General features: G+C 46.1%; 1 protein-coding gene across 1 annotated transcript in view; it reads right to left on the bottom strand.

The window, feature by feature from the left end:
- Positions 1 to 23623, bottom strand: part of WNT3A (Wnt family member 3A) — a 42669-nt gene that overhangs the window by 14403 nt on the left and 4643 nt on the right. The window contains exon 3 of the mRNA XM_009501666.2: positions 22878 to 23119. Within this exon, the coding sequence (XP_009499961.2) occupies positions 22878 to 23119 (242 nt within the window). The remainder of the gene's footprint in view (positions 1 to 22877; positions 23120 to 23623) is intronic.

Below are 23623 nucleotides of genomic sequence, written 5' to 3' on the forward strand. Positions count from 1 at the left end.
ATTCTCCAGGGCGCGTTCCAGGTTAAAGGATCATCGGGGTCCCTTCTGGCCTTGAAAAAAAAAAAAAAAGGCAAGAAAAATAAAAAGGCAAGCCCCAAAGACTGCTATGCAAAACAGCCCCGCTGGTCAATGGGATACGGGGAAGAAAAAAAAAATTATAATTGTATTCTGTTATCAGAAGCAACATGGTCAAACAAAAGGATCGCCTTCGCCCACCTGAGAATGGAATGTGAGGCTCCATTTCGCTGCTCTGATCGTATTTGACAGCCCCCCTCGAGACTGCCTGGTTGGTATGGCAAATCGTCCTTATTACCTGCTGGGGTGAATGAATCCCCCTTTGTGCTGGCACTGTCACGCTGCATTAGGTTGACAATGGCCCGAGATATTTTATATGAAATTTGCCCTCACTTGTGATTAGCCAGCACCAACTAAGTCATAGCAACCTAGAACTATGCATTGGCCGGGCCCCGTTGTCGGCCGAAAGGGAAATCCCTATTCAAATGGTTTAATAAAACAATCTAAAGGGCGTGTGAATCGTGAAAAGCATTTTCACTTTTCTCTTTAGCTTAATCTCATGGTCGCTGGGATATTGTGCTCTGAGCAGACCCCAGCAGGGTGTGGGCTAAGGTCCCCCATCAACTTCTTTTACAGCCTCCTTTTCTGCGAGTTAATGATATACCGGTGTGATTGCCTCCCGCAGCAAGAAGAAACACGCAGTTGATGAAAAGGATGGACCTCCTAACACATCCTAAATGGCAACAATTTCTCATCCAAAGGTCACAGGTCGTAACCTGGATTTTGAATCACCACCCAGATCTTTTTCAAAGCCCTGCTAAAGCTGGGGGATTCTGCAAGGCCGTTTTACACACAGACACACACACACAGACACTGCGTTATCTCCAGAGGTTCCTGCTCCGCTTGAGTCCTGAGTTTAGTGTTTGGAAACAATTGGATTTTCCCCTGGCTTTGGGCTACAGTTTGCTGCCTTTCCCGTCCTCCCAACTCTGGGTTGCGATGCAGGGAAAAGCACAAGGCAGAGGTGGACAATGAAGAGATGCATGGTGTCTCTGCAAGGCACCTCCTGAGCATCCCCAGAGGGTCACCCAGAGCTCAGCAGCACCTGGGGTACAAGCAAGACCTTCGGTTGAATTGGCTGCTGGTTGTTCATCCAAAACCTGCCATGCTCCCAGCCCCGAGCATCACCTCCAGCAAGGCTTCAAGATCTCAAAACTCTCCCACTTGCTTGCAGGAGTGGAAAAGCTCCCCCAGAGTTGACCCCTCGATAAGCAAGACCTCCCACGCACGCGTGAGATGCAGCCGCAGAGATTTGGCTGTAGAGTGGGGTGGGAGGAGGGGGAAGGAGAAGCGTAGTGTTCCCCTTTTGCATTTTTGCTCCTCTTACTAGCCTGGGCTGAGAAGCGGAGGAAGGCAGTGGCAGCGGGTGTGGGGTCTCTCCAAGGCTAGCTGAAAGCTGGGTGCTCGTCTTAACATTTACCTAAAAAGAGGAAAGCTTTGCGTCTGCAAAATGATCCTGGAAATCCCCGGGGAAACGAGCTCCCTCATGAGGCTCCTGCAGCTGAGCTTCCAAGCACAAATGAAAGGTGAAGGGGAAAGCAGCACAGGAACTTGTTTTGTTTTCCCCACTTTTTTTTTCCTCATCTCTATGTCCCCCCATCCCATCATGAAGCCTTGGGCCAGGTTGGGGGATTCCTCTGTTGATTGTCAATATTCTCCCTCGATTATTTCCCACTGGAGCTCAGCAAGAAGAGCGGGGCTGCAGGGATATGGACAATGGAAGCAGCCCAGGCTCTCATGAGGGATCATTTTGGCTTTCGAAATCCACATTAGCCTCTCCTAAAAGGTGTTCACAGGAGCTGTGGTGTGTTTCCATTGCAGCTCTCCACATAATTGTAAGTTATATGGGGCAAGGAGTGATTTCATTATTATGTGCTTGTACAGTATTTAGCACAATGGGGCCCTGATCTCTGCTTGGGGCCTCAGAGTCTACCGTAATACAAATAATTAACCATAAATGAGCTGGGCAAATATCTTAATAAAACCATGGAATCAATTTGAGGCAATTAAGCAATTTTTTGGCTTGCAGGAGTTTTTGCTTTGCAGGCTCAGTTTGGAGAAGGGAGGCAGTTTTGTGTGCTGGGGGAACTGCAGGGAACTGCTCACCCTCCTGCAGCAGGCTTTGGAAATCTTTTTATTTTTTCCTGTGGGTTTCAGTTTCACCCTGTTGGGGAGGCAGAAAAGTTTTGTACAGCTCCCAAAGCACAAAAGCCACTTTTTGTAAATAGCTCGTGAGAGGAGGCATGGTTTAGAGGCTGGATATGTGGTTCCTGAGGGAAAAGGGGCTCAGTCCTAACAGCATGACTTTTGAGAAGCTCATCTGCTCTGCCTCTGCCCCGATTGTCCACCTGTGAAATAGAGAGCGATCATTACCTTCCTGCTTTCTAATCCCAAGCACTTGAGGACGCAGCTAGCTGCTAAAGCAGTGGGGATTGCAGATCTATCTAGGCAGAGAGGAATAAGAAAATTGCAAAGACCCAGACACAGACTGGATGATTTACAAGCAATTATAAGCCAGCAGATAAGCTTTGGATGACAGATATTCTGATCATAGTTGAAGTTCTTGTATAATTTGCAAGCGGAAAAGGGAGCTAAATATATTGAACACTTGTCTAAAGCTGTATTCAGTTCTGTACTTGTCCATCACGGAGGGAGTGCATGTGAGGACGCGGCAGCAAGGAGCGTGTCTTCTAAGTGTGGGCAAACTAACAAATCTACCGGCTCACCCAACCAAAACAAGAACCTCAAGAACTGACCTACACCGCTCTGTTCTGAAGAAAACAGCTGTGCCCTCCATGAACACATCTGCTGGTCAAGCGGGTGCAGACCCTGGACTTTGTCATGCATAGATCTTTTATGGCCAAGCCTTTGCAGGGACTCTTATGACCAACAGTCATGTTCTAAGAGTCATTGCCTTAAATCTTTCAGTCCTAGGAAGACACAATCAGATTAATCACAACAGAAAAAGTAAAAAAATAAAGATATCCCTCCATACACCATTGTGCATTGACAGTATTGCTAAGACAAGTCTGTGAAGTGGTGATAAGCCTGGTGTTGTTCCCAGACATGGAGAAATGAGTCCTAGTACTTAAAAATTGAAGAAAAGGATCTACACCACAATGCTTTTATAGTAGACCTCACCCCCTACTGCATGTATGTCCTAATAATGCTTCATTTTAGCTACCACAAAGAGTTACCCTGTCAGCCTGCTGGGCTGAAAATGTCATCAGTTGGCTTTGGGAAGCTGAGCAAAAACAAGCAAGGTGAATACTTGGCTAGGAGACCACTGGACAATCTGTCACACCCAGACTAAGATAAAGAACTTGAGTTCTTGGTGAATATAAGACCACTGAAATGAGATAAATTGAATTTTTCCATCAGCTTTGCTGTCAAATGATAGATGGGGTTAAATAATATAAAAAAATAAAATAGCCGTAACTTGTGATCTAAAACAGCGAAGCTCTCTCACACAGAAACAGCGTCTACCTTGCCCCAGCAAATGAGAATGGGCCACTTGTCGTGGACAACTGTCCACCACATGCCTCTGCCCACGCTGGGGAAGCAGGTGACATGCATTTCTCATCCTGCAGAGAGGGCAAGTGCCACATGCTTTTAGTGCAGGGACAAGGTCCCAGCTCAAGGAGTGAGCTGTCCTCAACTGGAACACCCAGCCTGGGTCAGGAGAATGGTCTGGGTTTTCTGATGCCCACCAAGAAGCTCTCAGACATGACGATTACTGTTCCGCACTGGGCCATGCAGATTTTTGAACTAGTGACCCCAAAACAACTTCAAAATTATGGATAGATGTTGTCAAGACTCAGTTCTCCTGCTCCTACATGATCCCTCCCATAACCAGAACTACAGCACAGTTGTTGTAGCATGAGATAGCTACTTGACCTCAAAAAAAAACCAACAACCCCAAAAACAAAAACACAGAACCTACTGTAGAAGCAAAGGATACCAAACACCTCCAGACAACTTTCTCAACCAGTCATCATTTGTATTCATAAGACAAGCCAATTTCATTAATCTTATGCTTACCTTATTTTGCCCAGGTTTCTTAAGCTCAAATAACACCCACCTACCTAATTACAGAGATGCAGTTTTCTCACCCAGCCCCGTGCCATACACTCGTCAGCCTTCGTGGCGAGTGGAGCTGGAGGTGTGCAGAGATGCTCTCTCCTATGGAGGTGATCCCTTCCAGTCTGAACTGCACATAGGTTTTGCCCTCCCAGGCAAGGAAAACGATGGGCACCCAGAATGTGAATAACCTCCAGGTAGGGATTGGAGTCTCTCTGAAGAGAGACGGGGGCTGTGAGTCAGTGGGAAGAAGAGGCAGGTGCTGTGGGTTTTGATCCAGCTTCGATGTCTGTCTCTGGGTTCACCCATTTTAAGCCGAATGATAACATTTCCTTTGATGAAGCATTCCCTTCCTCAGGCTATATGTCATTACAGTATTTTTACTTCTTCTCTTTCACATTGTGAGGCTTTTCCAGAGCTTCACTGACCTGATTGCAAGAAAACTTGCAATTCTTGCTTACCCTTCTCATTCTTGCTGCTTTTAATTCACCAAATGCCTGCTTGCTCTTATGTCAACCCTGCCTTCATATCTGACGACTGGACATGATGTTCCTGATTTGGCATCTGATGTTCTGCTACAGGTTCTTAAAGGGCATCCAGACCCCACGGCTATGGGTGTGTGCACTCCAGAGTTGGTGGGAACAACTCCTGGCTCCTTATCCAGTGTATTAACTTGGGGGGAGGAAGGGTGATGACCTGCTCTGCCTACACTGTCTTCGGTGGCTTTCGTGGGAGTGGAAGGCATTTGCCAAACTGCTGGAGGAACCCAGTACCTTAAGGCTTTACTGACAGTGCACATTGCTTTCATCCCTGTCTGTCTTACAGCAACAAAATCAAAGCTACGCATCCTGCAGTCTCTTGGGATGGGAGATGTTAAAGATTCCTCTCTTGCTGTTAAATGTAAGCTCCCTTGGTGGCAACACTGCTGCTGCCCTATGCAATGAGTGGGGATAGATGATATATGAAGTGCAGGAAAAAAATTAAAAGAACGACCAAGAACCCTTAGGAAATGTCTTTGAAAATCAGTTACTGAATAAATCGGTTAAAGTGAAAAATATATTTTGGCCATCAGCAGAACATGGGGCCAAATTCTCCTCTTGGCCTGGTGTAAGTCAGAATAACCTTTATCTAATTCAGTGGAAGTGGCAGACAAGTTAAGCCAGTGTAATTAGGGGTACATCTTGGCATAGGAGATTTTTTTTCTACAAAAATCTTACTTTTTCTAATGAGACAGCTCTCTTTTTGTTATTTTGTATGAAACTGATATCTAGATGCACTGGCAGGCTCATCCCCTGCTCCAGAAAAACCTTAAAATCATAGATGTCAGGCTTGGACCTCGCACCCTTCTGCCCAAAGGCAGGATTCGCTCTGCCCAAACTACCCCTGACAGATGTTTGTCTAACCTGTTCTCGAAAACCTCCCAGGTCGGAGCTCCCACCCCTTCCCCAGGCAATCTATCCTCACGCTTGACTACCCTGACCGTTAGACTGCTCTTCTTAAAGTCTAGCCCCAGTCCTGCAGCTGTGATTGAAGTGGACGTGGAGGAGAACTTGTCAAATTAACCTGGGCTAGCCAAAGGAGGAGGTGGAAGTGCAAGGAAGAGAGGAAAACGAAGTAATGCTGTGAAGTTGCATAGCAGATGAGTAACAGAGCTGGGAATGGAGCTCAGGTCCCTTGACTCCATGACTTACGCCTGCGTAAGCAAGGGAGCCCTTACCTTATTAATCCCACTGGGTACCTCGCCTTTCTCCTGGCCTTTTTTTCTGTGCTCCCCCTCTCACTCGCTTCCATCTCTCATGTTAATTTCCCTTGCCTTTCAGCATCTCACATGTGCCTTCGGAGGGAGAGGCTGTTGTAACATATTCAGTCTTCGACTGATTCATCCCTTTGCTTATACATGACTAACACTCATGCTATTTGTCTAACTATTTCAACTGATGTACATTTAATATGTAAAAATTTAATTAAAGTGTTATTCATAAAAAAATATCTGGGCCAATTTAATATTTTTTTTAAATACCCAAAGGGAATATTCCAATTAGGGAGTAAATGCCAGAAAACACTGTCAGATTTTTTTTTTCCCCATCTCTAATCAAAGAAGCAGGTTTTGATAGTATAAAGAAAAAGCCACCAAAACCACAACAATATTTATAGGTATTCACTCTGCAGGTGCAGAGATCAATCCTGAGAGAAGCTGAGAACTTCCAGCTCTCGGTGGAAACCAGTGGAAGTTACTCTGAGGAGAAGCCAACTACATACACAAAGCCAGATCCTCACCTAGTGGATTTGTGCTAATGCTCTGATTGGGGAATTTGCTGAATCTTTCTAATCAGCTTCGTCCTGCAACCTTTAATCATGCAAATGGCTCAGGTCTTCAGTGCAGTTCCAGACTTGCCAGCAAAAGGCTTGCAGGACTGAGTATGGAAAGGGGAATTGCAATTTGTGCTGGCACAACAAAGTTTCTGACAGTTATGGGCCTGACAATGCATCCCTCCAAATAGATGCGTCTCCCAGGTTAGCTGGGAGGAGTAAAAACTCTTGGGCTTGCATTCTACATGGCCCAACAAGTCTGTTAGTGGACAACGTCAGTCAGGAGCTTAGTGGGTAAATTAGTATTTCCTGCTTCCAGATAGGCAGGGACTGCCGGAATGAAGGAGTTAGATGGAAACCGTGGCCGAAGGAACCACAGAAAACATATGAATTTGTTTATCCTAAAAGGACCAACTTGGTTTGGGTCTTGGGAAAAGGCTGAGATCAAATCACCCAGTCTTCAGTTTAGCATCATCCAGACCTGATTCACAACCTTCGTCACAAAGTCTTGTCTCCAGCAATTTCAGCTAACTGTGTAAGAGTGGTTCAGTTCAGAAGTCTGCCCAGGACAACTCCCCATGACAAAGCTGGGTTGTGGGTGGTAAAAGTGAGGACACAAAAGTTTTGTGTGACTCACAAGGGGGTGCCACGGCAGTCAGTGCTGATGGTGGCTCTTGGCCTCCCTACCCCTTCCCAGCCGTCCGCCACAAGCCATGAAAACTTGTGCTTCCTAACACTGTCAGTGCTCCCTAACAAATTTAAGACTTAATTTAATTTAATTTAAGACTTAAGCAAAGCCTCAAGAACAGCAATGACCAAAATATTCAGTCACTCACATCCCAACAGACACCTTCACCCAAACTCTCAGGTGCTCCATAGCTGACATCTACCTACAGGTTTTTGAGATCTTTCCAAGGCTTTTCAAGACTTGTGAAAGTCTTGAAAGACCTCGCTGTCATTCCAGTGAAAGCCCAAAGGAGCTGTAGAAATCTCAGAATTTTCCTCAAACTGGAGTGCCTGTTTCCTACCCACACCGAGGAAGCCGCAGCTGCCATACCAAAACCAAGGCCAATGGAAATGCTGTGCATCAGTGTAAGGAGTAGTCCCCAAACTCTCTAGCAGGAGGCTGTGGATGAGTCATGAGATTTGCTCTTCATGGAGATCTCCAAGCCCATTTAACCCAAGTCTTCATTTCAGGCATTTTTATGAGGTCGTTGCAAAGGCTCGATCATTTATGTCTTCAGAGGGAGATAGTAAGGTGCCTGAAGTATGTGTTGGTACGTGATTTACCTCCATGGAGCAGCAGCCTCGCAGTGCACACGTAGGAGCTGTTAGATATGCTAATATGTGAACACAGGCCTCATCTTGAAATCTTAAGAGGGGATTAGAGCAGATGAGTCCTCATTTAGTTTTCCAGAACAGCGGCAGAGATAAATGTGGTTGCTCCTTTGCAGGGTGTTAAAGGGGGATTTCCTGGTGGGTGGGTCTCCTCAGTGGGGTATTATTGTATTGACAGTGGGGCGGGAAGGAATGGATTAAGCAACTGGCAATAGGATATGGAGCCTTTGCATGTGCTGACAATGGATATAAGCTGGGGAGGATGGAAAGCTGTCAGTGGGCTATAGCAAATCAGGTTTGGTTCCTGGCTTATTCCTGGAGACCACACTGTTGCTCTTGAGCCGAGCATTACTCTTCAGAAATTCAGCCATGGCTCCCATGCTGGGTGTGTCACCAGTGACCAGCAATAGGGCTCAGGTGTAGTGGACACTGCTGGACCCATGGTGTGGAAGGCAGTCAGCCAGCTGGAGCTGCTGAAGTTGGGTCACCCATGCGCTGCCCAATCCTATCCTGCAGTGGAGCAATGCTAATTTGGTAAGAAATGTCATGTCCTGCCCATAAATCACTCCTGGCCCTCACCATCCTCTTGGCTTTCTTGAATATGTGCAGGTTTTCTGCCATGTTTCTTGCTAAGGTGAAGATTTTGGTATGCTTTTCCTCTAACCTGCATGTTTGGTCTTCTATTCTGGATAAGCACAGGTGCTGTGGGTGTCACCATTACCTTCGGTGCTAATTTGGGGAATTAGTGGAAGCCTGCAGAGAGCTCAGGAACTGAGAGCAGAGCTGAGCAAAGCAGAGCTGAGCAAAGCAGAGCTGAGAATGGATTTCCACTTCACCCTGGAGATGTGGTCTTCTTTAGAGAGGACAGATTTTGGTGAGGAACTTCAGGGATTCATCAAATTTCAGGGCCTGTGTTTGCCCTAATTTTAATGGCAAGTGCAACATGCCAGTCTCTGAAGCTCAAAGTCCTGTTGAGTAAATACGTTTAACTTAAGAAGCAAAATGTCCGTGATTTGCAGATTCCCAGAGTCTCACAGAGCTGCTTAGAGGTCAAGCACGGAAATGAAGAGCTCCCAGCTCATAAGCCCTACAGAAAGAAGACGCATACTTCACCCAGGCTGGTTAACCCCTGTTGGCTAAGTCAGGTTAAAACAGTTTTTAAGGCAAGGCAGTTTGTGTATTAGTTCAGGTGAGTAGCTGAAGTTCAAGGCAGGTTTGGGTATTAGGTTGGGTGAGCAGCTTAAGCTCAAGCTGTTAGGGCCGGAGTGGCTCCCCAGCAGCTCCTGAATCACATGTGGCTCTCCAATGCTTTGCATATGGTTCTTTGCCGCGGCTATGGCATGTGGCTGCTTAGCAGTAGGGCTATGCTGCGTGGGGGCTAGAAGTCCAGTATCACTGGGCTGTATTACTGTGGGATGTGGCTTGCTTGCCTAGGCCAGCTCCAGAGGAGCCACTGTCATTTTCTGAGGTAGTCCTGGTCACCACTACACCGCACTTTCCGATGTATGTCACACATGGCTTGTAGAGTGAAGAAGATCCACCATCCCACTCTGGGATTCATCCCAAGCTGTCTGATCCCAAACAGTACCATGCTTAGCTCTTCTCTAATTTTAAGCAAGACTGCCTGGCTCAGTTACCCCGTGTGAATTAAGAACACCCTTCTTCTTCTGGCAGGGTTGATGGAACCAAAGAAAAGTCTAAAACATCAGCAGCCATAAGCCTCAAAAGAGAAGGTGCAGCCCTGGATTAACAAACTAGCAGCCAGCCGCGCAGTCTCTCAAATATCAGAAGACCCAGCCCTAGAAAGAAAAGCCCAATATACTTCCAGCTTTTGGTCAACCACATTATTGGTCAACCCCATAAAATAAGAAAATACATGTAGTTAATAGTTCAGAGTGCTTGACGCAGTGACCTCACTAGTTGCAACACCAGTGATTACAGCCTCTCTTCCAGCAGAGCTGTAATGCTGATACATATATTTTTAAATTGCATCTATACTACTCTGCAGACTTTGAGTAACTATTATTTTGTGGCCAGCACTAGTGTGTGAGGCTTGTGCCAGAGTTGTAATGGCGAGTATGGCTGTTTGAGCAGAGTACCATCCATTTATAAACTATCTACATGAAAAGTGAGGTTAAACACGGAGATATGTTTGGATACCTCAAAAAATAATCCACAAAACAAACACCTTTTTCACTTTTCTTTCTCTGTTCTTTTTGAAAAAAAAAACCAAACACCCAACCACTGGCTTTATGTCAGGTTGATTTAAAGCTTTCAGAGAAGTCACAGTAACCTTAACATGAATAATGAACAAAAGTTATTAATGACTGATGGGACAGGAATATTCTGAACTTTAGTGGCTGGCTTTGGTTGAAGTGAGGAGGTTTTAGGGAGAGGTTTTAATTATATTTGATTATTCTTATGTATTGGTTATTGATTATTTGATATAGTTCCTGAAACCTTGGGACAAACATTGGAAACATGGAACTGAAAACCAAGCTGGTGCTTTTCTGCTGGCTGAGAAGTACAAAATCTTCAGTGTCCATCTGGCCTCTTGAGAACCAGCTCAAGAAGGCAAGACTCCATTGTCTTGCTCAACGGAAGTATACAGTATTTTATGATAAGGTATATTTATCCTCTTCAACTCCTTCCTGGACTGCAGGGGTCAATGATATGGCAATGTGTTTGGACCAGGGTTATAATTAATAAAGCCATAAACAGAACTTTACAAAACGTATTATTCATGAGGGTCTTGCCTTCAGAAGCTCACTAAGTCATCTCTGATGTGTTCAGGTGCAAGTGACGTGCACATTAAGTTTAATTGAGAAGACAATGTGCTCAGGCGAGCTCAATAAGGAGAATATTCTTCATTTCAGATGCTGGGCACGGGTGATACTTCAATTACAAATCTCACCAGAGTGCCACTGCGCTGGACACAGAAGGAACATCTCACACAGACTGGCTGTGCTCCACAGAGCTCCCATCTACCGCTCTCAAGGTACATCTATGTCTTCAAATTCATCTGTCAAGCAATCTATATCCAAAATGCAGTTAGGAAAGCAGACTGAAAATGTTGTATGAACAGAAACGTCTTTCTCCACCAAAACCAACTGCACTAAAATATTTTCCACCTTTTGTTTCTCCTCTAAGAATCTCTGCAGTTCCCTGTTGGAGCATGTTCATGACGGAACTCAGTGTTTATAACAGGGGAGAATAAGTAATGGATTTGGGGCTTATATGTTACAGCCTTCATTTTATAGAGTTGTAAGACTGCTTTATGAATTTAGGGGAGTCCTGAGGAGAGCACTGGTAATACTTCGCTCTCAGTTAATCTGGTTTTATGAAGCCTGTCAGAATGAAGGAGTTTGGAGAGTATGTCATGCCTAAGGCTAGTAATGAGGGCCAAAAAATCAAATTACCATATTATGGGAAATTCTGTTTTGATTTATTTTTAAGAGTTGAAAATCAGATGGAAAATATAAGAGTTTTAATTTTTCCATGTGATAAAAGACTGGGGGAAAAACATATTTTAGGCTGTTGAAGTATGTTATCTTGTTAATGTCAGAACTTTTTGTTTGACAACATAAAATCATTCAGCTTCAATAATATCAAAACACTCCAATATTCTCTAAAATATTAAGGTACAGCAGCGTGCTTCTTTGATAGTTTAATGACTTTCTAGTTTGACATAAGATCACATTCAAAATAAAAATAAGTAAAATGAATTCTTCTCAAGAACTCAGATTAAACTATCTGAAATGTGCAAAACAAAACAAGAAAGCCAAAGCAGTGCATTTTTGCCTTGAAATTGAGACGGTCCTGCAAAACGTCTCCGTTTTGATGCAGGTGCCTTTTCTGATGGAAAACTTGCCCAGAAAATAAATAAATACATTTTTGACAAGATATAATATCTCCTAGGCTGGATCCTGTGTGCCTAGCCTAAGGGGTCTCCAGCTTTTTTATGGCTCCCGGTGAACAGAAATATCTCCTTGTGCCCTCCCCACCCATTCACACCCCCACAACATCCCTGTGGCAACAGCTTCCCTGGGAAAGTAGCATGATTAGGAAAGGATAAACCATAATTATTAGCTATCATTTAATGTGATTTAGCACCTGGAAATAATGGAGAGGAAATTGTGCCAGATGCTTAGTCAACAAACTGCAGCCTACAAGGAAGTGTTCCACAGAGCATTACTGCCCCGTCGATCAAACTTGAGAGCAATAGTCATAAGTAGGCCAATAAAACTACTTAAATTATGTTGCAAGAGCTGCAGGGCCCTACATATGACCTACTTTGGTATCATTCTCTTTGAAGTATCCTGTTGTTTCTGTGGTGCTCTCCGTGGGAAGCGGAGATACAGAGAAAGGATGACCTGCTCCACTGGCTCCATCACAGCCAAAAGCAGAACCAAAACCAGAAGCTCTCTGTTCTGCCTTGGTCCCTGTCACTGGTCCAGACTAGGTCTGGAGAAGCCAGCCAAATAACACATATGGTTTGCAAAGAGTTTTTCTTCTCTAGGAAGGTTGAGATGAGTAAAGATGAAATAAAAAGTGAAAGACGCTCTCCATTTCTCCACCTGTGACCTGTACCCACTCCTGAGTTCCATGCCAAGCCATATGGGTGGCTCTGCTTTTCCCAGGAGCTGGTGGGCTCTCTGTGCTTTGCCGTCAGGTTTTAGAGTCACCTACAGCCAAAGCTCCAGACCCTCCCTGAGGTTCACCGTGCCACCTTCTACTTCCTAAAAAAGCCTGCCCAAACTAAACCAAAGCCATGACAGTTTCCTTCAAGTCCTTCCCTAAAGCATATCCATGCTGTGACAGATCTATGGCCGTCTTTTAAGGGCTCATGTTTCAGTGATCTGCTCTAGGCAACTCTCTCCAGAAGCACCTCAGTGACCCATGGGAGCACACTGAAGGTGAGCAGAAGATGGTACACCATACATTTCCCTGTTTAATCCCTTGGGTTCTATTTCACACAGTTGTCAGCTACCTTGGCTTTACCCATCTCATGCTGTTTTTGTGAAAAATGCCAATTCTGTGCTGCACTCCTGCCTACCCTGGTGTGGTGGAAGTCCCTACCTAATTCATCTGGGTGTTGCCTCCCATGAAGCTCTCTGATTCTGTAACTTTCCATCTCCCAAGGCTCTGGAGCCCCCAGAAGTCTGCTTTTGTCTTATTCCTGCTTTTTCCTCACTGCTCCGTCAACTGTTCCTTAACCATTCCTATGAGTACATCGTTCACATGCACAACAGAAACCCAAGCACAGTCATAACAATCCTTTTGAACCGTTCCCTCTCCTGGTGAACCATTTTTGACCCATTTTTTTGAACCATTCCCTCCCCTTCCTCTTTGTTACTCCTATGGATCTTCTCAGATGATGAGTCCTTCCTTTGAAGGAGGTGCTCCCTGAAAGATGGGGCTGAGGGAGCAAGGAACGAGAGAAGTTGATCCACCAAGGTGCATGCTTTCTCCTGCAGCAGACCTTAGCAGGGAGCATGCTAACCTATCTCTTGCAAAAAGTGCCTTGCCTGTCTGCCCTGTCTGCCCTGCAGGAGACAGACCCATTCCCCTGCTGTGCAAGCCCACAGCGCAGAAAGAAGCATGCAGGGCATCTTTATATTCCCTGGTTTTCCTCTTGCTGCCCTGTCATATCTGCTCGGGGAGGAATAGGAAGGAATTTTCTGTTTCTTATACAGGAATCCAACCAGATGATCCCACAGCCCCTTCTGGCCTTAAAATCCCTGCATCTATTCAGCACTGCCAGCTCATAACACATCTCACAGGGAAGAAAAGCCACATTCATGGGCTTCGAGCTCTCTTTGTCAGAAGACTGCTTGTTTTGGCTCTTCGGTACGGAGGAGTGTGGGCAGATGTATGTCTAGCTCCTCAAATGGTGAAAACCACCCTTGGGGACCTGAGGACAGTGCACCCTGGTTCAGGACCCATCCCACAGTGGTGCTTAGGGGTGAAACCCACCGTGTCCCCCTTCCCCCCCAGCGCCTGGATGAAGGCGACCAAGCCTCTGCCGTCCCCTTTTCCCTCCCTGGCTCCCGTCCATGCGTGTGTGTGTGTGTTTGTGCTGCCTGTTGTGTGCCGAGGGCCCATTTGGGGCTGGGATTCTCCCGGGACAAAGGGATGCTAATCAGCTCCCTCTACTGTTGCCTTTTGTCTAGGACTAGCTCCCACGCTTGGACTTGGCACTCTGGGATGCGGCAGAGGGAGCTCCTTGTTGCAACCAGCCTGAGCCTAGTTGGGGAATGCAATGTACCCAGCAGGGAAAGAGGAGGAAGGGGAGGGGAGGGGGAAGGAAATAAATCTATAACTCTGCGCAGCCCGCTCCCTGACAGCCCATCGCATTGTGCATGCCGCCCGAGGCAGAAGTTTCCAGTGCCTCCCACCGCCGGGAGAGACGCCACCGGTTTTGTAGCCACGGGCTGTCTTGTTCCTTCTCCCCTCCCTGATCCCCCATCTAATGTTTTAGTCGCCAGAAAAAAAAAAAATCTCCATGTCGGGGCTGACAGATGAGCGTTGGTGCAGTGGGAGGTAGAGGCAGCAAAGAAAGCAAACAGGATCGGCTCCTGGTATTGCTGCCATCTCCTTTTCACCATCACCGCTCTCCCGGGTTTGCAGCCTGCATCTGGGTGTTGGCTGTTTACAGCTGTTTACATGGGCTGTCTCATCTCCAAAGAACTGTACAGATGCACGAGAGCCAGATCTTTACCCCGGGATCACTTTGCTGGTGGAGAGGTGATGAGGTCAGGGCCTCTCACTAAGAAACCCAAGCTACGCTTGAGCCTACCAAACCCAGGCCACATGCAGCCCCCAGTTGCACTGGGGTTGGAGAGGAAACTGCAGCCATATGTGATTCTAACCATAGACTTCTGAGTGCTATCCCACTAGCCCTACAGCCACAGGGCTGCCCAGTGCTTGGCCCTGAACACCTCTGAAGTCACAAGAGGCTGAAGTGATCCCTTCTGATGGTGACCTGGACCTCTCAGCAGCTCGAGCAGTAAGAGAAAGAGCTCATCTACCACCTCATTGGTACCCTGCTTCCAAAGGCTGAGGGACTAACATGCCAGAAAGCTTCCTCAGCATCTCTGCTGCTGTTACAACTTGCACATCCTGCCAAGGCTCAGTGGAAGCTGCTAATCTCGCAGTACTGATGTGGGCTACAAACCAGAGATGTTGGCTACAGCTCATCTAGACCTCCCCGAACTGCATTTCCTCCCCAGTGCTGCTGCGGGTACTGAGCTAGCTACACAAAAGCTAGTTCAGAAATGCTGCAGCTGTGAATATGAGCTGTTCTGTACCTGTGGGCTGGAATGTGGATTCAGGCAGCGCAGTGATATACTGGCACTTATGACTGTCTCATCCCTGCAGTAAATCCCAGCTCCAAGCTCAGTTTACACTGACACTAAACACAACTGATGCTTCTGTCCTGAGCCAGGATCTGCCAGTCTTTTTCTCAGCAGCATTGGCAAACCTCTGGCCTACAGTATTTATGCATCTTGACGGCTGAGTGGAGCTTGCATAGTCACATTTTCAATCCTGATCCTTCCAGTTTCCTTCCCCATAGTTACAGGGTAGAGTTTGTAGATCTCCGTTGTTGATACCAGGGCAGCTGCCCAAATTGCCATTAGCGGAGAGGTAGACGGGGTGTGGTTGGAAATCAGATCCTCTTGGGAAGAGTTTCATGAGAGAGCGGAGAGTACCTCCTACATGTAACTAACCTCCTGGATGGATCAGTATCTTGTGGCTTTCTGCTCATGCCTTACTTTATTGCAGAAGTGGAGAAGTCAGATCTAGAGCAGGGAAAGTGGGGGGAAGTATTTGGCACAGAGACAACAGAGATGCCAGAATGCCATCAGGAAAATATGATGAGGTCTGCTAAATAGATTAATTTTAAATCATGCAAGCCATTATGAGATGGTATTATGCCTGAAACAGCAAGGGACTGCCTGTATTCAGTGGTCCATCCTTTTCAGTGCCATGTTCTTGCATTAGTAAAATGGCCTCTCCGACAGAGGTTGGATGTCAGGACCGGTTTCTAACAGGAGAAGGGTGGGGGGTGGGAACTATTTGCCCCCAAACTGGGCCTCTAAGAAGTGTACATGGAAGTCTGAGCCTGTAGCCCTAGGCTCCCTCTATAGTCAATGGAGAGAAATAAGCATCTTGGTATGATTCATGTTATCCTGAGATAGATGTCTAAGATAGGTCAGATAAATTGCTCTCTGGAGATGCCGATTGCTCTCCACTGACTACAAAAGGAGCCTGGGGTGACTAGCTCAGACTTTGACATCTAACTCTGGTAGATGAGATCAGGCCTATCAGAGAGCCTGCGGAGCGATATTGTTACGACACAGCAAGAAAAAAATACTGACAAGACTTGTGTCTCCAAGGTATTATAACTGAATTTAAAAGTCTTGTTCCATTCTTGCTAAACCTGGAGAAAAACTCACATGGATTTTGCTAGACACAAGATGAGCTTTCCCATCAACAGTAATAACAGGGATGAAAGTGTCAACACATGAACACAGCTATGTTTTGGCTTTCTTAAGAGAGACAAGACACAGGGCTTATCTCCAAAAGGTCTAGAGTCCAAAATAAGCCTAGCTGCAAAATAAACCTAGTCCAAAATAAGCCTAGCTGCAAATGTAACAGTGCCAAGCATCCCATATGAATCTGGATGTGACTTGAATCCCATGTCTCTCATGAACTAGACAAATGCCTGCTCTGCCCTTCATGTGGTCCCTGGGAGCAGGAGTCTTCTCATCAAGAGCCGGTCTCCCTGGATTCCCTCAGTGATTGATGGAGAGATGAAGAAACTTCAGGGTGTGAATAATTTAATTCTAACTGTCTAGAATACATAAGATGAACCATGCCCCAGAGGACCCCAGCATCAAATGGAACTCCCTCAACCTGTCTCGCAGTCTGACATCATGGACCCAAACTTTTGCTGACCCATTGCTCTTCTGCAGGCCTCAATTTTAACTCTTTATAAAGTATAACTAGCAAATAAAATGTTACGTTATTCTGAATCTAGCAAATAAAAATATAGTGGCCGGTTGTGAACGCCAGAGCCAAGTCACATTAGGAATAAGGAGACTTGTAAAAGGGGAGGTAGATAGATTGTCTGTCTCTTGATGGTATGTCAAGGCAAGATGTCCTTTGGGAACAGTTGTCATAGTCAAATCCAGATTTTGGTTTCATTCCAGAAGTCTTGAGGTGAAATTCTTCTGTCTGCATCATGCAAGCAGTCTGCTTGGATAATCTGACAGTCTTGGCAGGCTGTAAACACGCAGTGTGTGCTCTAACTGCAGGAAGGAGAGGCATTTGAGATCCAGAGATCTCATCTCTCTGCCAATAACTCAGTATTATTGCTGTGCCTTTCCATTGCCAAGTGTCCTTCAAAGAGATTATTTAGTGTAATTTTCTGAAGGACATCCTGCCATGTCTGTAGGACAGTGTCATCTGCAGGAACGTCATGAGTGAAGGTAATAGTAATTCTTTAGGATTCATGGCCTCCCTGGATAAGAAGACAGGATGATAGCACCCCACCCCATCCCATCCCTCCTTGAGTAGGGTTGGAAGTGCAGGAAAGCAAGACATCTACCCAGTTTAATAATGAAGTAATCAACTGGCCTTGAATACTCTGTATTTCTTTCCGTGCTTGTCCTGGTAACTGCGCAAACAGGAGCTGTATCAAAGAGAACATCTCTTTGCTGGACAGGAACAGGGTTAACCCAGGGGGGGCATGAGCAGTGGGTCACTCCACTGCTTTTGTGGCTCTTGTCATTTGCCTTCTAGCAGGGCCAATGGCCAACAATTATTTCCGGAATGAATTTATGCCTCCGAGCCTCTGCATCACCCATTAGGCTCTTATTTGTCCATTGGGGAATTTGATATATGTCCTCAGAGGGCACATCCGACGGGCACAGACACTTGACAAAGCAATGGGACGCGCGTGCACCCGCCCTGTCTCGTTCAAACCCCCTCGCACGCTGGCAAACACCCCGACGTACAAAAAGGGACGGTGTGGCTTCCCAAGGTTGCACGAGTGTTAAACTCTAATAAACAAGCCCCGTCGGCGAAAGCTGAAAGAATCTGAGCCCTCTCCAACAAAGCATTTAATCCAGTTTGGCGTAACCTTTGACATTATTAGGGATCGCAGTGACCCTAATCCAATCAGATTGATTAACTAAAGCGGAGACCCCATAAGCTGACCCCCCTCTGGCCTCTGCTATTTAGTCCTGACCAAACAGTGGGAGAGACGTGCCGTATTTACACCACAATGGGTCCGCGCTGAGAACCTGTTTCATTACAGAGAGACTTAAACTCCCATTACTCCATCAATGTATCATTCTTCAATAGTTCATTAAAAGCTGCTCCTCCACAATAACTATTAACCATTTCTCAGTCCAGCTGGCAGGTTTAAAGCCCCAGCCAGTCTTTAGCAGAAGGAGGTGGGAGTGAGTGAAAGAAATAGATAGACAAGGGCTCTCTTTTTAAATTTAAACGAACTGGGGACTTAAATAGTTCGAGGTAATTTACTTTTATTGAATGGGGGGAGGAGAGGGAGGAAACTTTTATTTTGACTTAATTATGTGCTGAGGTCCTTTAAAGAGACAGGGCCATGATAAGCTTTTATTGTATTACTTCCCTTGAGATCAGTTCATATTTCTGCCCAGAGGAGTGTCAAAGACAGCTTGTGTGGTGTTGAGAGACTAGAAAACGCACCACAGCTTAAACATGAACAGTGTCTTCAGTCCATAAATGTTAAAAACAGGGCAAAAGACACAATTCCCCGTAAATATCACTTAAGTTGACAGTTGTCACTGTTAAGTTGCACAGTTCATTTTCTGTTGCCAGTGATGGCATGTCCCTCTACTACATCCTCCAAAGTTCTACCTCGTATATTTTTTAAGGCAACTCAAAAATCTTCCCTTGTCCTTGGGAAACTGAAAGATATGGCAACCACCTTATAAAGTGCCAAACCTCTCGGGTAAGTGGCTGGGCATGAGCCGTGGCTAAGGTGATCACTTAAGGTCATGTGGCCACGGCCATGTTCAGCTCTGCTGCTTCACACAATACAGGTGAAATAACCACATCAGTCCCAAAGAAACACGTGAGAACAATTTTTTTCTCTACAACTTACTCTCTTTGAAAAGTTCAAGTGAGGGTTTTTTTTCCACTGCCCAGTAGTTGAGATTTGAACTTCTGGGAAACTAGAAATTACATTAACTGTAGCCTCTTATATATGACTGATAGACAGATAGGTAGGTTTAGGTAGAGAGAAAGAGATAAGGATCACTTCTTTTCCTATATAAGCATCCTGTTCTTTTCCTTCCCAATAGTCTAGGGGACCTGAGCCACCTATTTCCTAGCCCTTTGCAAGAAAGACCCAAGAGTGGCACCTATCTGAATGTTTCTCCATGGAGCTTCACAACTGCTCAAATGCTCCCGAGACCACAAAGGAGGAGAAAAAACTTCTTCCAACAGCCCCGTCGCAATTTCACCTCCTGCTAATGCCTGAATCATTCCCCATGCAGGTAGCACAGCACAGCGAGGATGGTGACTCTGTTCCGTTTGAATAAGGAACATTTACTTCACAGCCAAGGACAGGCAAAACTGAGTAATTGAATAGCTGGATGGGATGGGGGACTTCTGCTCTTCATGTGTCCCGAGTGACATATGAAGAGCTAGAGGGACATAGGGCCAAGCCTGTCAAGTGTTGCCTCAAAACAGCAGCAGGTCTGGATCCCCTGAATTCCAGCATTCCCTTGTAGCTGGGCTCATGAATACCATTGCTTTTTTATATGTGATTCATTAGGTCTGGCTATGGAAATGTTTTTTTAAAAAATACATAAATATAGTTGCAGCTAAAATATGTGGCATTTCTTTCCATAAAGAGGCTGATGGGGTAAAAGAGTCTGGTTTTAGATGAGATATCAGAATGTGGCTTTTAATGAGACCAGAGCCTGGTGACATTTTGGCACGGCTGAATCACAGCTCAAGCCTAGCCCTGAATTAGCAATGAGATACCAAAGCAGCAAGGGCAGCCCAGACAGTGAGGCAGTCTCAGTGAGATCTGGGCCTAGAAAGTATTTCCTGAAGGCATTAAAATTGGGCCTTTTCAATGAAAGAATTGCAGATAGTCATGTAAGGCAAAAGGGAGTTGCTTTAGTGACTAAGCAGGTTTGTGCTGAAGGAGGATGGGGTCCCTATTGACTCAGATGAGAAGCTGCAGTTAGATCTTGGGTGACTCAAAATTCGAGCTGCAAAGTAGAGTTTTGCTTTCTTTCTTTCTCTCTCTCCTTTTCTCCTTCTCTCTTTCTGGGTAGGAGCTCAAATATGTTCCTACCCTGGGGGATCTGCTGCACAAGAATGCGACTGAGCTGTTTTTTTTCTCCCCCCTCCTGCTGTAGGTGAAGCAAAACTGAAGGGTGGTTTGATTCTCCCTCAAGGAACAACATTCTTCAGTTATGAAATCGTCCCAGCCTCCCTTCCCTCCCTGAGCCTGGCTACTGAAAGCCTGCAGTCTCAAGCAGGGACAGACCCTTCGTGTCGACACCGTTGTGAGACAAGAGCGCTTGGAATCTTGTGGGATCGGGCTGCTTTGGTCAGCGAGGAGGTAAGAGTAGCTTTCCTCATGCACAGTGTGTGATTGCTACGGGAGATGTGGAACGTCTGAGCCTAGAGCATCTGGGAGCTCAAGGTGCTCCATGCGCCCTTAAGGACATCCAGCCTTGCGACGAGGCAAAGGCATTGGGTTATCTGGTTGACTTGCTGCCTGTAGGCATTGGGTTGGCTGGTTGACTTACTGCGTGTGCCCAGTGAATGCTTTCAGGCAAATCACACTAGGATTGTGACCATCGGAAAAATATTCAGTTTGGCTGTGCTGGCCTAATTCACCTGCTATAGTCACTGAGGAGTGATGTACCCAGAACAGGTGTTTTAGTTGCGTGCAAAACATTGTGGTATGACACTTTGATATGGGCTTAAGTGCACCACACTGCAGATCTTACAGGTGTAATTATTTTGGGGTGATCTCTCACCGCTAAACCCGAATAGCGACACCAGCATTAATACAGTGCCTCAGCTCCCCAGCTCTAACAGGGTAACCCCACCAGGTGAAACCACTCCTTCTCCTGCTGGGTGCATGTAAAATGCCTCTTCTGGCTGGTGGAGGCCCTGCCATGGTACAAATCAAAGCTTTGCTTTCTCTTGGCTGCCCTATTTTTCAAAATTCACGCAAGAGGAAATGCCTAAGTCTCTTCTGAGTAATGCAGCAGGGGAAAAATAAAAAACAAGACTCCTATCTCCAGATGGCAAGAGAAGAGAAGAGAAGAGAAGAGAAGAGAAGAGAAGAGAAGAGAAGAGAAGAGAAGAGATGAGAAGAGAAGAGAAGAGAAGAGAAGAGAAGAGAAGAGAAGAGAAGAGAAGAGAAGAGAAGAGAAGAGAAGAGAAGAGAAGAGAAGAGAAGAGAAGAGAAGAGAGGAAGGGAGGAAGGGAGGAAGGGAGGAAGGGAGGAAGGGAGGAAGGGAGGAAGGGAGGAAGGGAGGAAGGGAGGAAGGAAGGAAGGAAGGAAGGAAGGAAGGAAGGAAGGAAGGAAGGAAGGAAGGAAGGAAGGAAGGAAGGAAGGAAGGAAGGAAGGAAGGAAGGAAGGAAGGAAGGAAGGAAGGAAGGAAGGAAGGAAGGAAGGAAGGAAGGAAGGAAGGAAGGAAGGAAGGAAGGAAGGAAGGAAGGAAGGAAGGAAGGAAGGAAGGAAGGAAGGAAGGAAGGAAGGAAGGAAGGAAGGAAGGAAGGAAGGAAGGAAGGAAGGAAGGAAGGAAGGAAGGAAGGAAGGAAGGAAGGAAGGAAGGAAGGAAGGAAGGAAGGAAGGAAGGAAGGATTTCCAAGCCTCTTTGGCTGGTGCTCTCCTAAGAGAAAGCAGCCGTATTCCTGCACAGCTCTCTGCAGGGCACCTGGATTTACCATCTGGGCAGGAATCAAATGCAAAGTCTGCCTTTTGGATGAACCCCTTTGTGCCAAAGGGAAATGCAGAGCTTGACTCAGACTTATGGAGGCCAGCAGGAGCAGGCTGGACTTTAAAAGGCATGCTACGAGGGCAAAGAATGATAAGACAGTTCTTATGGGGTAAAATAGGCTTCTGCCAACTTATAGGGGAAAAGAGCAGATACTCAGAGTTAGCCAAGTGCTTAAATCCCACCACATTCGACAACTTAGGGCAAAACATTTCTAAGAGCTCCCACTTATATCAATGGGTGCTGTGTCAGAACTGGTTTCCTGAATTAGCACCCTGTCTTAATTTGCCATCTTCATAACCAATGAAAGCAGAAGCGTTAATGTATGGCAATTTCCTCAGGCCTTTTATCTTCATTGTGTCCCATTACAGTATCAAAGCTGACGGTGTCTGATAAGTCCAGCCCCATGAACCATCCCCATCATTTCCCCTCTGCAATTATTGAGAGAGCTGGAAATGTGGCATGAAATGCCACGGGGTCAGAAAAGGAGCCAGACATCCAGCTTGACCACTGAAAATACAATAATCTTTTGTGCTCCGCCCAAGGGGCATAGGATCATTCACGTTGAAAGGTACCCTGGGAGGTGTCTGGTCCAGCCTCCAGCTCCAAGCCGGGTCAGAGATGACCCCACTCTGTGCACTTCCCAGTCCTCTGGGTTACCGATACAATCCCAGTAGAGGTTTGAAGAAGAAACAGTGGTTGCCAGTGACTGGGTGTTGGCTGTACAATGAAGGTGGTGGGTAACGACCCTCCTTACATAGGAGAGGCACAGATTTACTTGCTATCCCTATGACAAGGCTTAATTATCCTTTTGTCTTTACAAAAGACCTTCTGGGTCGGGTTTGAACTGCTCAGGTGAGCTCCCAGGCCAACAGGATTTTCCATTCCTGTGTCACATGTCTCCTTTATCAAGCCCAAGTCCTGTCTCCAGCAGCTCATTTTACATGGCGCTTTATCACAAGCAAATGAGTTCACAGTAGGTTTCTCAAGATCTCTGCCACAGCTCCACCATGGATGTTGCTGTTGCCAGACCCATAGCACTGCACTCACCTTTATCTAGCACGGGCCCAAAGATGGCTAAGCTGTCATTGACGGTCGTGCAGTTCCATCTTCTCCCTCGAAATTGGTGTTGGCACTCCTGGATCCCAATCTTTACCCCTTCTGCTACGCTGGGCATGATCTCCACATAGTTCCGACAGAAGCGTAGCTGCTTGGGTACGAGTCCTGGGATGCTCCCGCAGAGGATGGGCTGAGTCCCCAGGGAGGAATACTGATGACCAATTGCCAAGGACCTGAAAAAAAAAGACAACCAAGGAAAAAGACATGCTGTCAGGCTGGCTTTCACCTTGGTACTTGGTTCACAAGAATGGGGACAGAAAATCTACATCTTCAGTTCCTCTGGACTCCCCTTTCCAGAAAATGTCCCTTCCACTGTCATCCCTCTCAAAATGACATCATCGCACTTCTGAATTTCCCTACAGGCCCAACAAGGCAAGCAACTCTACCTTTAATATCTTCCTTCCCTTTTCTTTATCATCTCAAAGCCTTAATCCGTCGTTGTGCTGCTTCTTCCCAAAGATGCTCAGCTCATACAGCTAGTTTTCTTTGCAACCAGAAGGCCAAACCCATATTTCTTTCTTTGAAAGACAAGAACACCTGTACAAGAGCAGTTAGGTTTTATAGGAAATTTTGGCAGCTGAGGAAGGCCAGGCATTAGAGAGTCAAAAACACTTTCAGAGCCACACAAAGTAATAACACCAACAGTAGAAGAAACCATGCTCCAAGTCTTTGGAAGG

The sequence above is a fragment of the Phalacrocorax carbo genome, chromosome 2 (assembly GCF_963921805.1).
Source record: "Phalacrocorax carbo chromosome 2, bPhaCar2.1, whole genome shotgun sequence".
NCBI classification, from domain to species: Eukaryota; Metazoa; Chordata; class Aves; order Suliformes; family Phalacrocoracidae; genus Phalacrocorax; species Phalacrocorax carbo.